The sequence below is a fragment of the Somniosus microcephalus genome, chromosome 10, assembly GCF_052327205.1.
Source record: "Somniosus microcephalus isolate GS21.2 chromosome 10, FLI_Smic_1.0, whole genome shotgun sequence".
Classification (NCBI taxonomy): Eukaryota; Metazoa; Chordata; class Chondrichthyes; order Squaliformes; family Somniosidae; genus Somniosus; species Somniosus microcephalus.
The window spans coordinates 11,249,814-11,266,031 of NC_140996.1; the positions used below are offsets into that span (position 1 = coordinate 11,249,814).

A 16,218-nucleotide genomic window follows, 5' to 3' on the forward strand; every position below is an offset into this window, starting at 1 on the left:
AAAAAAGTCTTTGGATTTCTCAGGTCAAACTATTATACAGTTTAGTACGTGAAGCATTCTATGATATACATGTGTATGAATGGATTACCAACATCCCTGAAATAATACAACAATTTTTTTTCCCAAATATTTCTTTATTTTTCCCCTCAATGGTCATAAAACAAATAGTTGTATTTTAGGAAACAAAAAACAGTGAATCATTCAACATATAACATAACTGAAGCATAGACAATATAATCTGGCAGTATTACAGGGAAAAAAAAAATCAGTCAGTACTGTATACCTGGGAAGTGGAGAAGCTGTGTACAGACAATTTCATTGCAAAGTGACATTACTAAACCTATGGCACGAGAATCACTAACTGTGCTCCATCTGTGTGTGTGTGCGTGCGCGCGTCTGCGTGTGGAGCTATTACATTCTTCAACTGCTAAGATGCACCAAATATCACGGCTGGAAAACTTATTTGGCCGCTGTCACGAGTAGATTTCAAACCGGTTTTGTGAAATATTGATCTGAACTCTTTCCAGGCGTCCGTTTGCCAAAACAGCCCGAGTAACAATTTCTAACCCAACTCTAATGGATCGTTTCCTGACCAGAGAAATTAATATCAGAAATCACACAAACAGTGACTACAAACTTCCATGACTCTTTAGCGTGGTGTCTGGCAAAGTAATTCCTATTACAATCTATTAAAATTGTAAATAAGGTATAGTGAAAGGGAACACAGATGGCTTTCAGTTTGGTTAAAAGTGTTCTGTTCTAGGGTGGGGAATGCTGCTTGACTGTCAGGCCTTTATGATATGTTTGAATATTTTATCTGTCAGTGTTACTCAAAGCTACAAGCATGAGAGATTAAGTATAATTAGTACCCCAATAGAGGCTTCAAAGTTCAATTCTAAACAAAAATTGCGGCGTACAATTGTTACATATATATTTTTAAAATACTGTTTAAGTGTTAGCTGCTATGAACTCCAACAGGAAATATATTATATTTCAGTAAACAGTTACAATTCATGCACAACTGCCTCTCTCATGACAACGCTTTGAACGGAGGATTTAGTTTTCATTTAAAAATCTCTGTTGTTCGTTTTACAATATAAAGACAGCTTTATTACATATTTACTATGTACATAAGTGCAACAAGATATGTTATACATATTTGTACATCGCCAGGATCAAATATTTCAGCTGCAGGTCAACTCAGACAGTTATAACACTTCAGAAACAACAAACCCTTTTGGAGAACACAAAAAACCAACATGTTCTCCTTGGGTGCATATTTTGAAAATATTCAAACAGTATCAATATTTTACCATCCGACAGTACACAGGTGACTAAAAGCGAATATCTGCAGGTCAAATGGTCCAAGTTGTCAGTTGGAAAAAAAAGCTGATGTAAAGAGAGAAGAGCTCATCTATTCTTACAAGTTAAAAAGAAAATACACAGATCTATAATGGTATGCATGTATCATGCACTACTGTGACATAAAATCATTTCATGTTAAAATTCAACTTGTACATGTAAAATTCTAACTAGGCAGTAAAGTTTGTTACAAGGTGGCGTTTGTTATGAGGCCTTAAACTAAGTGCGCTGGATAAGTGCTGTGGCCACAAAGTGAGGCATTTTTAACTGCAGTGCAACAAGATTTAAGCTAAGTACACTATTTCATAACAAAAATGATTGCAATTACATCATAAATTTGAGAAAACTACTGTCCCCGCTACACAAAAGAGAAAAACCATAATTTTGATGGATAATGAGCAGTGTTCCCTTTAATTTTTTTATTGGGTGCGCGGCCCATTTAACGGACTGCGTGGCCCATTCAAATTTCCGTGCATGCGCGGTTTTCCCATTCAAAAGCTGGTGACCGGCCTGCATGGGACCTCCAGACAGCCACGCGAGAACATTGATAATGAGTATACTCGGAATCCAGAAAGCTAGCATTAAAAAGAAACGCACACCCGAGGAATCTACTACGACATAATAGCTGTTGAACTAATCACGAGTAACTTGCATTAGGCATTTGAAAGTCTAATTGCGATACAATTTCCTATATGTTAATGGTGTATTTTATCATTGTAGAACCATAGGTTCAGTTGACTTGTAATTGATTGAGCTCCACGTGTGTAGTATAAGAGTAGGATTTAAAAAAAAAAATGCGACTACTTCTAATCCTCAATAAAAGGTTTAACAAAAGAAAAAAACAGTATTACACATCTTTAGGATCAATTCGACTATAAAACCATAAACATTTCATATCATAAAACCAATCTTATAAAAAGATAAACCTATTATGAAAATGGGATATACTTTCAACACAATAAAGATCCTGATTAAACTATTGACTAATTTCTAATCATTACACTGGAGGGATTTAGCTAAGATCTTCTAAGGCTTTATTAAACAAGCTTTCTTTAAATATAAACTATAATTAAAAAGAAAACTGACAAGTTATGGGTTTTTTGTGTCCACTGTATTCTGATTTTATTGTGGTTATTGATTACTCTACTGGCACCAATGCCAACATGATGCTAGAATTCAAGGTTATACTATTGTACCGACCCAGTCTTGGTGTATTTTCTTGTGTTTAAATTTTTTTTTTTTTTTTTTTTTTTTTTTTAAAAGATATTACAATTTAATTTAGTTGAACAATGTGCCATTATATTCAACGCCTCTTCTAAACCTTCTATTAGAGTCACTATTAGATTGTGTGACTTGCAAAATGAAGACAATAAATTTGGTAAGATTTACAGACTTATGATTTAATTTGGTTTAAAAAGAAAAAAATCACCGGTCCCCATCCTTGCACTGTTGCTAGTAAAACGTCATTAGTGTAATTAGGGTGCAGTTTTATTTGGGAAGAGCCTTTTGTTAGAAAAAGAATCATTTTTAAAAAAAAGTTAATTCTTCTCTCGTCATATACTCCAACTAGGATTTTGTCAAATTGTGCCAGCTAATTCAATCTATTTTGCTAACATGTGAAAACACACAAAATACAATTTTGGTACAACATACACTGTGCACGTACTTGTGAATAATTGTCCCACCCTCCCCCATTTTTTTTTAGGCACTGTTACATATATCATGTACTAGATTATAAATGATCTTATAATATGGTGCATCTTTCAGAGTTGGAAGAATCTTTGGTAACACAGCAAATAAGATGGGCAAACTGAATTGTCGCTGCAGTAAAACTGACCAACTCTAGTCTGCGGCCAGCCACATTCTCTGCAGCGCCACAGTGCTAACCCTCCTGACAATTGTAGGGATTGGCGCTGAGAACTCGACTTAAGATTTAGACGCGATTCATCAAACTTTGAAATAAGTTGCCTCAGCAAACTAAACCACCCTCTAAGGTCCGATGCCAATGAATAGATAGAGTTATCCAAAACTGACTGCATTGTACCGGGAAGAAAGACTTCCTTTCATGATTTGCTCACAGTGGCTAAAGGCGGCATCAAGAGCATCAACAAACTAAATACAAGAAACTTTGATAAGACAAATTATTTCCGTGCAATATTTCAGATTAATATGAACCTCGTCTCCTGGAGTTACTTTATACCCAATCATGGCCACTTAAAATGTTATTGTAGTTTTCTTAAAAGTCACTGCTCATGGTTTTTTTTAAAAAAAACCTGATGATCAATATTGATTAAATGCCATTTTTCCCCACAGTGATTAATTAGGCTACTACTAAAGGTTTAAAAACCCATTTTATGTTACTGTAACCCTCAAAGTGAGTTTTGTTGGCTGTGGAGTACTGTTGTGTCCATAAATGTCTGTAGGGATTCTTCCAACCCTGCAGGTGCTGTTTTTGTACACAATGATCTCAGACAACAGATTATTAACAATATAACCACATCACACTCTTTACAGAATGCAATGGCGAAACATCTCCACAAAATATGAGACACCAGAAAGTAGATTACCATTTCTTTGATTGTAACATTTGTCTTAGTGCTAGGGTTATTTACAGGATATATGAATATTAAATACATGTCTGAAATCATCTATATCCTTACATTTGTATAATGCATTTCCCATCAAGATTTTGTATTCTTGCTTAATCTAAATAGAATTCGTCTTAATTTGGTTAGCATGCTGGCTGTGGTAAGCCTAATATAGATGCAGGTGGGGAGGGTAGAGGATAGTATTTACAGTAAGCCTGTTCATGAGTTTCCATAGAGATGTCCTGGGAATTCATTTGCTCCTGGTTTACTATTTCAGTATGATCTGTTAGAGACACAAAAAAAAAGAATTTAGCGAGGTTTAACACAACGCAGTCATGCAAATATTTGCAATGACATACCACCCCCTCAAAAAAAACAGCAATAAATTGTTCTGATCGCTTCAAACAAAACATGCAGGTTGCCATGGAGACTGCACATGCAAGTATTGCATGAAAATATCTTCCGATCACTACCCTCATCGGGAAATTTAGAAAATTACCCCGCAATATTCATTCTGTACAGAATAGTAATTCTCTAAATCTCAAACTGGAGGATTGCAAAAAGTACATTCAAATGCTCCACTGGGGACTGAACAATCTCTATAGGTCTAAAAATGAAGACATGTTCTGTTAAATCTTACTATGGACTACTCTAGTACTCTAGTAATGCAGATTTAGTACAGTACCAAGAAAACAAGGAACATTTCACCTCTTAACATGGTTTCAGCTAACTCCAGTTCAAACCTTCGTTACATCGGATAAAGAAAAAATTACCGCACTCGATTTTGGTTGACATGCACGGAAACCCATCAAGATGATTACGAGTCTTAAACAAACCAACAGAAATCCACAAAGACAGAGATACGGTTTGCCCGATTAGTGCACACTATATTCCCCCTTAGGGACATTGCCCACTTACCTAAGCTTGGAGAACGCAGCTGCTAATTGGGAGTGGCCAAGAACCGAGGAGCCTCCAGTGCGCACTGAGGTACCACACTGGAACTTAACCATCGAATAATCTTAGCAATGGGATTGATTAAACCCCCCCACAGCTTGTTCAACTCGGACCACTCCATTTGTTAGGGCACTGGTTTGTACAGTTATCTGGATCGGAGTGTCAAGAATCCCATTATTGCAGAGACTGGTAGGTTCTATTAATGAGCCAGACTGGCTGGTCAATAATGAATAGTGTACCTTGGGGAGAGGGGGGGGGGGGCGGGACGGAACTTGTCCAGCTCAAATATTGGATTGCCGAGTAACATGCGCGCTTACCTCCTTCCAGGTAGATGGTCATCAAACAACTGGAAAACTCAGGTGTGAACCCTTGTTAGGTGGGCAGCATGTACTGAGCACTCACCATAAAATGACACCAGGGCTAAAAGGGTTAAATTGAGGACCGATTGCACAGGCTAGGCTTTTATTCCCTTGAGTATATAGAAGATAAAGGGGCTGAGCTAATTGAGGTGTTCAAGATGATTTAAGGAGTGGCTAGGGTTGATGGAGAGAAACTATTTCCTCTGGTGGAGAGTCCAAAACAACCTTAAAATTAGAGCCAGGCCGTTCAGGGTTGATGTCAGGAAGCACTTCTTCACACAGAGGGTAGTGGGAATCTGGAGCTCTCTCCCCCCAAAAGCTGTGGGCGCTGGGGATCAATTGAATTTAAAAACAGAGATTGATAAGATTTTTGTTAGGTAAGGGCATTAAGGTATATGGAACTGAGGCGAGTAAATGGAGTTGAGATATAAATCAGCCACGATCTAACTGAATGGCAGAAATCACTTGAGGGGCTGAATGGCTTCCTCCTGTTCCTGTATTTCTTACTCTAATTTGCCTGTACTGCATTAAAGTGTCGAGGTACATTTTCTGATCAATGCTGTTCCTGTATGAATGCTTAATGACCTCGTACCAAAGCACTTCATTGCATTTTTTTTGTTAAACCCGGGGATTAACCTGTTCAGTTATTTATTGCACGTGTACATCCAGCCTGGCGGAAGAACACACATACAGGACAGTTTGCGACATCCCAACCAGCCTCGTGTTCTAGAAGTCCAAAGCCGCATTTCAGAATTATTCATTAATTAACTGCTTAATTCAGGTCATGGTGGAAGCCAAGAGTTCTGGCCACCGTAAGGCTGACTCCTCTTCTTTCTTTGCCACAAGTTCACAGTTGGTTCTGATCTTGCACACCGCAAGCTTAACCTTTGTTGCCACTGCAGGGAAAGGTCAGTCTAATCGGTCCTTTGCCCTTGGATCAGCATAGTCCCAAAGAACAGTATCTGCACTAAAGTCGGGACGCAAGGGAACCCCTAGATATGAATATGAATTAATTATGGGCAAGATGCTGCTTATATCTTCCAATCAATAGCTTTAAGATTGTCTCACGCTCTGCAAAACCATAATACTGTATTTTAGGACACCGACCGCTGCAGCTCACTGTTTAAAATGGCAAATCAAACAACTAATTCTTCAAGTGAGTGTCAATATTAGATCACTGACAGATAGGATACGTCAGTGCTTTCAGAAATGCCTGGAGCAGATAATCCGAGACTTGCTTATGCTGCCGACCAACACCTATTAACAAAGACACTGAATAGAATGGGCGACAGTGATCCCTTTGACCTTCCCAAAGCCAGAGCGCGCACACTCCAGAAAAAAAAATCCAAGGTTTGGCCACACACACTCATAATTCCAGCTTCTTCCCAAGTACCGTATTAGGTACCACACTGAATGCCCTATGAAAGCTGATGCAAGCAATGTAGTATCCTGCAATCTTGGATGACCTGACCTACACGGTTCCTGGTCTGCACACTCCTCACAAGAACGGGATCCAGCCCATCTCTCGTTACACTATGGGTTTCCAATGCAGTTGATACATGTGGCATGAAAACCTGAAAAATCACTTTTAAAAACCATTGATACCTTGTGAAATTGCTCAGTAGTTCTCGACTTCATTAGGAGCGCCCTACTTGCAGATACAGGTTGTGCTCTGGAATACCACGTATGTGCATACTAGCAAGATCCTATTCCTAAACCCAGGCAGGGCATTTCAGAGATAAGTCAGAGATGCCTGGAACGGATCTCCAAGACCTTTTCTGAAGCAGCTTTTAAGAAGTTAGCATGACCATTGTCCAAGCCACTGCCTTGGCCAGCTAGTAGATTCTACTTCCTCCAAGTGAACTGGTTCATTAAATCCTTCCTTCTGCAGAACATTGTGCTAACTACTTTTCCAGAGGGATCTCCCTACTGTAACCTGTTGGGTTGGACAGCAGCTCAGTATAATAGAAAGAACTTGCATGTATGTAGTGCTGTTCATGGCCTCAGGATATCCCCTTGCATTTCACAGCCAATGAAGTACTTTTTAAGTGTAGTTACTGTTGTTAAATAGGCAAACATGGCAGCCAGTTTGCACTCAGCAAGGTAGCAAAAACAACAAGAAGATCAATGATCAGATCATTTGTTTTTCTTAGTGGTGTTGATGTAGGCTTGTTGAAGAGAGACAGATTTTTGTCAGTCATTGGCACTAGCCTGGAGAAACCCCTTCCACCACAACTGATGAGATGACAAAGAAAAAACGATGTAGGATCATTTTCATATACTTTGTAAGCCCTTACAGAGGAATGCACACCATTGTTTTTGCTTCATCTCCCCAGAGACTACAGTCTTTCAACGTTAATAGTTTCAGACCAGTGAAAAGAGAAATGAGGCCTCGAAACAGACAGTCAGGCAAGGTGCATGTATATTTCACAATTCTGATTTAATGCTGTTTTCATTTTTGTATTAATGCAATTTCAGGCCAAGTACCATCAGTCAACTTGCTCGTGTGTGCAAAATGTTCACTGTCTCAAGGCTCTTCAACATACAGTAACAGTTTTTTATATGGAGTGAAAGTAAATGGCATACTAATGCACAAGCAACATTAAATATTTTCTTTTTATATAAATATCAATTTGTCAGGATAGTCACTGTACTTTACAGCATTTTTTTACAACTGCACGTTTGTGTTAGTAGACGGTAGTGGTACCGAAGGGTGCAATATAATTTCTAAAATTAATTCTGCAGCACTAAATTCAGCTTTGTGCCGACAAATTATGTTTTCACAGAATAAATGTGCTTACTGTGAGTGTTAAGAGCTGATGAAATGTAGTTATCTGCAAACTATTAAAAAAAACATGCGATTGGAGGTTAAATAAATTATGCCAGAGGCATGTGTACATGCAATTTCAACAGGAGAAAAGTAGAGCTACAGAATGGGAGACATGGGATCGTAGTGATACACAACTGTCTTAAAAGCAAGAAAAACAGAGGAAGGGAAATTCTCAGTATGAAAGGGGATTATGAGTAGGGTAACCAAGAGTCAATCATGCTATTTTTAATTGAAGGCTTGGATCAGATTTAGAACGGAGCGGTTATAACGATTCGGAAAGACTGAACAGGCTGGGGATCGTTAGAGAAGGCCGAGGGGACACCCATTAGAGGTCTTGAAAATGATGAAGGGGTTTGATCGGGTAGACTCGTGGGGGAGAGCAAAACTAGAGGACACAAATACAAAATAATAAATCCAATAGGGAATTCAGGAGAAACGTCTTTACCCAGAGAGTGGTGAGAATGTGGAACTCGCTCCCACAGGGGGCGGTTGAAGCGAATAGTATCGATGCATTTAAGGGGAATCTGGGTAAGTACATGAGGGAGAAAGGAATAGAAAGATATGCTGATAGGGTGAGATGAAGAGGGGTGGGAGGAGGCTTGTGTGGAGCATAAACACCGGCACGGATCAGTTTGGCCGAATGGCCTGTTTCTGTGCTGTAAATTCTATGTAAGTAATCAACATTTCCAGATGATAAAGACAGACAAGGCAGGACATTTGAGTAGGAACAATGCTACCAGATTCGGAAGAACTTAAACCTTTTAGATAACTGGGCCAAAGGAGAAAGGCGCAGTTTAACTGTGGATACGTGTAAAATGATTAGTGGGCGAGCAAGGCATGATGGCAAGGGAGATCTGTCAAACCACAAAAAGACTAGGTGGGGGATTTGAACAGTGGGCGGGAAGGAGGTGGGATGCTTGCCTGGAGTTCCAGTGGGAGATCTGGTCCATTTTAAAGGCTGGGCCTCATTAACACCCTGCTGACCAGAGGACTCGCTCTGTTTCCAGTGAGCAAAGTTAAAGCACAAGGATGTTCTGTTCGACCTTCAGCAACTGCTTGCAGGTTATTCACTGGTGTCTTGAGTACCTTTAAGTTTATATCTCTTATTTGCTGTACAAAAACTTCTATTTATAGAAACAATTCATATCAGAATTACTACATTTTTATTACTGTACATGGCCTCCACAAACTTACATAAATTTAAGCATTTCTATTATTTTAATCTAACTTTAAAGGGACAAAATATATATTTTACTGTTAATTGCGTTAAAGGAACATGTCATAATATATCGGAAGGAATACTGTCTACTTATTACTGTTCATGGGCTCCATTAACTAGTTGCATTTCTGATTTAAACACTCAGTCCTGCTCACCCCTCTGTACCACTTTGCCCCTCCCGGCCTGCTCTGCTCCCAGACCATCCTCCTAACTCCTCCAATAAATAGAGCCATCTCTAAACCGCAATGTGCCAGCTTCAAAATAAATGACAACAACTTGCATGTATATAGCACCTTTAACGTAGTAAAATGTCCCAAGGTGCTTCACAGGAGCGTTATCAGACAACATTTGACACCAAGCCACTTATGATATGAGGACAGGTGACCAAAAGCTTGGGCAAAGAGGTAGGTTCGGTAATCTTTCTTAACCCGCTAACTATTACATCAATGAGTTGTTCCATCTTTGCACCAAATTAATTTACCCAATTTAATTAATTCACCGACACCTATTCCTCTCATTCTCAATATCAAATCTAAGGTCTCTAAATATTAAATTAAAATTAATAATTTTTTGATTGCCACCATGACCAATCATTAAGTAATTCTCTTCTCGTTATATAATTTATTTAACCTTCCATGTTCAATTCATTGTCACGCTCCATTGTTTCCCTCGTTTCTCAAATCTGCAAATATAAAATTGAATTAATTCCAACATATAAACAAACCACTGGGAGTTGGGTGTCATTACAACTCAACAAGTTTACATCGGCAATTTCCATCATAAATGTGGACCTGGGAATTTATACTGGAAATATAATAAGGACAGAATGAAAGAAATGGCAACTGAGTTACGTCTGCGTGTCCTGGTCTAAATATCCCCTTCTCTCTAATCATCTGAAGACTACCTTTGATCTCGACTCCCTGTAGCCCAGATGTTGATAATCCTCAGACATCTCTGCGCTCCTCCAATTCTGGCCTCTTGTGCCTCCCCGATTTTAATCACGCCACCATTGGTGGCCGTGCCTTCAGCTGCTTCAGTCCCAAGCTCTGGAATTCCCTCCCTAAACCTCTCCGCCTCTCTCCCCTCCTTTTGCTCACTTGTCCTAATATCTCCTGATGTGGCTCAGCGTCAAATGTTACCTGATAACGCTCCTGTGAAGCGCCTTGGGACGTTTTACTGTTAAAAGTGCTATAGAAATGCAAGTTGTTGTTGTTATACCATAAGTGTGTTATGTACTAAGGATTCTGTCCTTTCAAAAGATCAAGTCAAAATTTCACGTGAGCTCTCTCATAATCACACTCCTGTTCCTGAATGTCTTCAGGTGTTAAGCCCAAAGGCGGCATCTCAGCACAAAGGTTATTGATAAGATGGCGAGGTTCAATCCCCTATGGGAAATACAGGTACTGTATTTGTAGCTGCAGTTCATTTCTTTAAATTTCTCCACCCCCCCCACCCAAGATTGTTTTGCATGTTTGATAAAGTGTGGTGCGTTTGAAAGCATGGAACAGTAGGTCATCTAGCCCATCAAACCTGCTCCTTGCACAGATCTACCCAAGAGATTCTGTCTCACTCACTTATTGAAAGAAATTTCTATGCAAATATCCCCTGAGCTCCAAAGGTAATTAGGTAAAGTTGCAGAATATTTGCCCAGGCTCACATTTCTATCACTGAACCCTTGCCTGCTTCCTTCTACAGACTCCCACTCTTTCACACTCCTAATCCTCCTCCAGCACAGCAACCAACACGCCCAGCGGAGGATCGGATTCCTGAAAACTTTCAATTTCATCGCCAGCCAGACACTTGCACAGTTCCTTTTTAAGCCATTAATTGACAAAGCATCTGATTTGGCTGAGCGTCTTTGAAGGAAACGTAGCACCATCTAATCCTCCTCGTAATTCAAAGTTGCTTAATTTAAGTTGCATGATAATGTAAATAGTGCTGAAATAAATTGTTTAAATTAAATTCAAATTATCAGATAATTCAAATTTTTTTTAGTGCAAAAAGTGACGGCCCATTTATTAAGTCCGAGGAAGTACAACTTCTTGTAATACAGACATTGCTTTCAGTCCCTTCTGCGAATCTGTAACATTACATTCTCAGCATGGTTGTAAAACCAACCTTAATAAAGTTCATCGCATGACAATACGCCAAAGTAATCACAACACATACTCTACTTTTAATTACCAATTAAAACAAATCTTTGCATTTACTTGGGGTTTCTAACTTATTACCAGTAGTTGTCCCGCACACTATTCCATGTTTGGATCAGCGACCTCATTTTCAACTAAAAGCATCGGCACAATAGATTAGAAACCATTGTTAAATTACTTTACTATCGTATGCCAGTTACTGCATTATAACAAAGGACAGCAAGTAAAGCTCCTTGACATGAATCAGTCATTCATGAAAGAAACGATAGCAAAATACTGCAGATGCTGGAAATCCGAAATAACAACAGAAAATGCTGGAAAAACTCAGCAGGCCAGGCAACATCCGTGGAGAGAAATTAGAGTCGACGTTTCAGGTCTAACCCTTTCATGAAAGAAAGACTTATGAAATAATACTGAGCGGCCTACGGGTGGCACTGTCCAGGGAGAATGTAAATACTCGGGCACGGGCCCAGCTTGCGCAGGGCATTCTTAACAGGAACTAGTGAAGGACACAACTAGACCGCCATGTTGTAAAACAGTTGATTAAAGCTTTGTTTAACGCTTAGACCAAGTGCCTCGTAGTTTTCTTACGTCAGTCCTTACTTATTGACGGTGGGGGAGTGGAAGAGAGGGCGAGAAACTCTATTCTACAAAGAAGGTAGCTGAGCTTCCTCCAATTATTTGGTGAATAAAATATACCAACTGGTGTGGTGCTCGGCCATGGTAACAAGGGTGGCTCGCTGAGCAATGCACCTCAATGGACTTCTCTTGCTGAGCAGTAACACAGGAAGGAGGCCCATTCCCTCTGAACTGGAGCCACCACGTATTATTCTGACAAACTGCACATCACCTGGAACAGAAAGTTTAAGACTTTCTCTAACTCCAGCTGTCCTACTGCATTGAAGCTGGTGGAGGAGAGTTAATGTTGTGCATTTTATTGTTGGCGTGCTACTACTCATTAGTGCCAGCCATGTGATCTATGCTGCCAACGCGGTTCGCTAATACTGCAGCTTGATGCCCCATTATCTGCAATGTAACATTTTGATGCACATTACAAAAAAGGGATAGGAACTTCTTCAAATCAGTAAAAGGACGAGTAAATTGAAGGAACTGCAAGACTGCATGGTGTAAGAATTACTCTGAACTCGGATTTCTCAATTCTTAGGAGCCTTGAATTACCTGGAGAGAAGTGGCGGTAGGGATTGTGGATGCATTGGTGATTATTTTCCAGAACTCCCTGGACTCAGGAAAGGTCCCGGCAGATTGGAAAACTGCTAATGTAACACCCTTATTTAAGAAGGGAAGTAGACAAAAAGCTGGAAACTATAGACCAGTTAGCCTAACATCTGTGGTTGGCAAAATGTTGGAGTCCATTATTAAGGAAACAGTAACAGAGCATTTGGATAAACATAATTTAATAGGGCAGAGTCAGCATGGTTTTATGAAGGGGAAGTCATGTTTGACAAATTTGCTCGAATTCTTTGAGGATGTAATATACAGGGTGGATAAAGGGGAACCAGTGGATGTAGTGTATTTGGACTTCCAAAAGGCATTTGACAAGGTTCCACACAAAAGATTACTGATCAAGATAAGAAATCACGGGATTGGGGGTAATATTCTGGCATGGGTGGAGGATTGGCTATCTAACAGAAAACAAAGAGTTGGGATAAATGGTTCGTTCTCGGGCTGGCAATCAGTAACTAGTGGTGTTCCGCAGGGGTCAGTGCTGGGACCCCAACTCTTTACAATCTATATTAACAATTTGGAGGAAGGGACCGAGTGCAACATATTCAAGTTTGCCGACGATACAAAGATGGGAGGGAAAGCTGTGAGTGAAGAGGATATAAAAAACCTGCAAAAGGACATAGACAGGCTAAGTGAGTGGGCAGAGATTTGGCAGATGCAATATAATGTTGGAAAGTGTGAGGTTATGCACTTTGGCAGAAAAAAATCAAAGAGCAAGTTATTATCTAAATGGAGAGAAACTGCAAAGTGCTACAGTACAAAGGGATCTGGGGGTCCTGGTGCATGAAACACAAAAAGTTAGTATGCAGATGCAGCAGGTGATCAGGAAGGCCAATGGAATCTTGGCTTTTATTGCAAGGGGGATGGAGTATAAAAACAGGGAAGTCTTGCTGCAGTTATACAGGGTATTGGTGAGGCCACACCTGGAATACTGCGTGCAGTTTTGGTTTCCATATTTAAGAAAAGATATACTTGCTCTCGAGGCGGTTCAGAGAAGGCTCACTCGGTTGATTCCGGAGATGAGGGGGTTGACGTATGAGGAAAGGTTGAGTAGGTTGGGACTCTACTCATTGGAGTTCAGAAGAATGAGAGGCGATCTTATCGAAACATATAAGATTGTGAGGGGGCTTGATCGGGTGGATGCGGTGAGGATGTTTCCACTGATGGGTGAGACTAGAACTAGGGGGCATAATCTGAGAATAAGGGGCTGCCCTTTCAAAACTGAGATGAGGAGAAACTTCTTCACTCAGAGGGTAGTAAATCTATGGAATTTGCTACCCCAGAGAGCTGTGGAAGCTGCAACATTAAATAAATTTAAAATGGAGATAGACAGTTTCCTAGCAGATAAGGGAATTAGGGGTTACGGGGAGAGGGCAGGGAAGTGGACGTGAGTCTAGATTCGGATCAGCCATGATCTTATTGAATGGCGGAGCAGGCCCGAGGGGCCGTATGGCCTACTCTTGCTCCTACTACTTAAGTTCTTAAATGTGGGGAGCGGATACATGACCACCTCTTACTAGAAAAGAAACAGCCAGTCTGCACTAAGAATCATGAGATTCACATCATATCACAAAAGTAAGAAAAATGAAATTAGTGCTGTTAAAACTGGAATACTCTTGAAGCAGAATTCACAAAAAGCAGAATTACTAATAGTTTGTTAGTTAGATTAGAGAAAATATCAGATAGATTAAAAGGGGAAAAAATAGTTGCTGCCGCCAAAGTTTTACCGTAGATCCGAACGTTTTCTTTAGTATGGCAAAATGTTTTCCAAAAGGCATTAGGGAATAAAATAACTCCTGATTAATAGGTTACCTCAGACTAGCTTGGCCAAATTATATTGACAACATGGGCAAAAAATAATGTAGCACATTTCCCTTTTTACTAATAGGCAAGTACGTAAAAATATAACTCATATTGTAAAATAGAAATACACATTTTTGTTTTATTTAACTCCAAACATTTCTAACAATGTATAAAGAAAAATTAACTGTGAAACAATCGTCATTGATTTTCTTTGTATGACAGATGCTTCATAAATATTAGATTTCTCCGAGTAACCTAAAAGTTCTGTCTCTCTGGTACTTTGAAACCACTCCAGCGTTGTGCAAAACTATATTATTCAATAATCATTTAAAATAACAGCAAACAAAGTATTAATGCTCACAATCAGAACTCAAATATATACAGTAGCTGCCTAAAGCTTTAAGTTCATGCAGGCCGTTATTAGGGATGAGATGATTTGACAACAAGGTTGCTACTTAAGATCACTTCTTGACTAGTTTCATTTTACAGGTAGTGAAAGGATGCTACAACTCTTATAACATAATTATAGAAGAGAACATTACGAACATGGTAAGCACAATAGCAGCAGCTCTCTCCCTTGCTAGCTGCAATGTTTAACAATGCAAAACACAGGTCTAGCCAGAATCACTATAGCATACCTTTCCCATGTTTCAGAAAGCAGCAGTTTAGGCAAGAACAGTGGCCCGAATTGAAGTCACGACAGATGAGCAAAGCTTCCACTCACTTGGATAAAGGATAGGGTATTAGCAGGTTGAACAGAAAGTTAGTTGAAAGAAGACATACCACAGGGGAAGAGGTATAACAAGCAAACAAACAGTGCTAGGTTTAGTTTTGCATTGCAATGACAGAAATAGGCAGTCTTAACACAAAACTAAGGAGACACTAAAGATGTAGATAAGATTTTCATAGCTTTCAACTTAATCTGTATAAACCTTGTATGATTACAATAGGTTGACTTTCTTAAGATGGCCGAAGCACCATTAAACTTCTGGATTCCAGATCGAACACTTACAAAAGCAAATTTAAATTATGCATATCTGTGAAAATGTTCTGCATCAGATACCCAAACTAACAACTTAGTCAGGAACTTTTTGCAATCCATTGTCAATGAGATGCATTTGACAAATGCAAATTTTCTTGTTTTATTTTTTTAAATGAAGATTGAGTATTAAAGAGTATATCTAGGTAAGCACAATGGGGGAGGGGGGGAAAGGAAAATAACTATGTGATGATGCACTTCTTCTAGTAATAACTGTTGCGATGCTTGACAGATACCCTGCGCAAATTTAAATGCTGGTGTCTTTAATGAAACAAGAACAAGACATGCAAACTCTATGCAGCTGCATAAGCAATATAAAAGCTTTGACAAAAGCAGTGGAACATTATGGTCATAATGACTAAACACACTGACGTGCATGAACTGCTGAGCAAGCGCATCTCTAGGTTTTTGAAACTGAGGTTATCGTGCCAATTCTTGAGAAAGTGCCCAATTTTAAAGTTCATTTTTTTAAAAATCTTAATACTTTTGAATATCTTTCAGCTGCTTTAAGATACGTGCATTATTTTAGCATTTTTCATCTGAGTCTCATAACTGAAGGTTATAAAATCAGTTCCACAAACACTGTGATGGCAGTGTGATGCAAACTTGCAGCTATTTATTCAGCAGTCTGATAAAACCAGGAAACACTCAACAAAGAATCTAATAGTT

The 16,218-nt window shown here is 39.3% G+C and overlaps 1 protein-coding gene across 18 annotated transcripts in view; it reads right to left on the reverse strand.

The window, feature by feature from the left end:
* Positions 1-129: 129 nt before the first annotated feature.
* The window catches only part of mbnl2 (muscleblind-like splicing regulator 2), a 139,033-nt gene continuing 122,944 nt past the window's right edge, over positions 130-16,218 (reverse strand). For 11 of the 18 annotated variants that reach the window (XM_085998449.1, XM_085998448.1, XM_085998441.1 and 8 more), the window contains one exon: positions 130-4,233. In XM_085998449.1, coding sequence (XP_085854575.1) covers positions 4,094-4,233 — 140 coding nt within the window. In that variant the 3' untranslated portion in view covers positions 130-4,093. Of the gene's footprint in view, positions 4,234-15,148; positions 15,234-16,218 lie in introns of all 18 variants that reach the window. The other 7 variants (XM_085998455.1, XM_085998453.1, XM_085998450.1 and 4 more) reach the window with 2 other exon arrangements.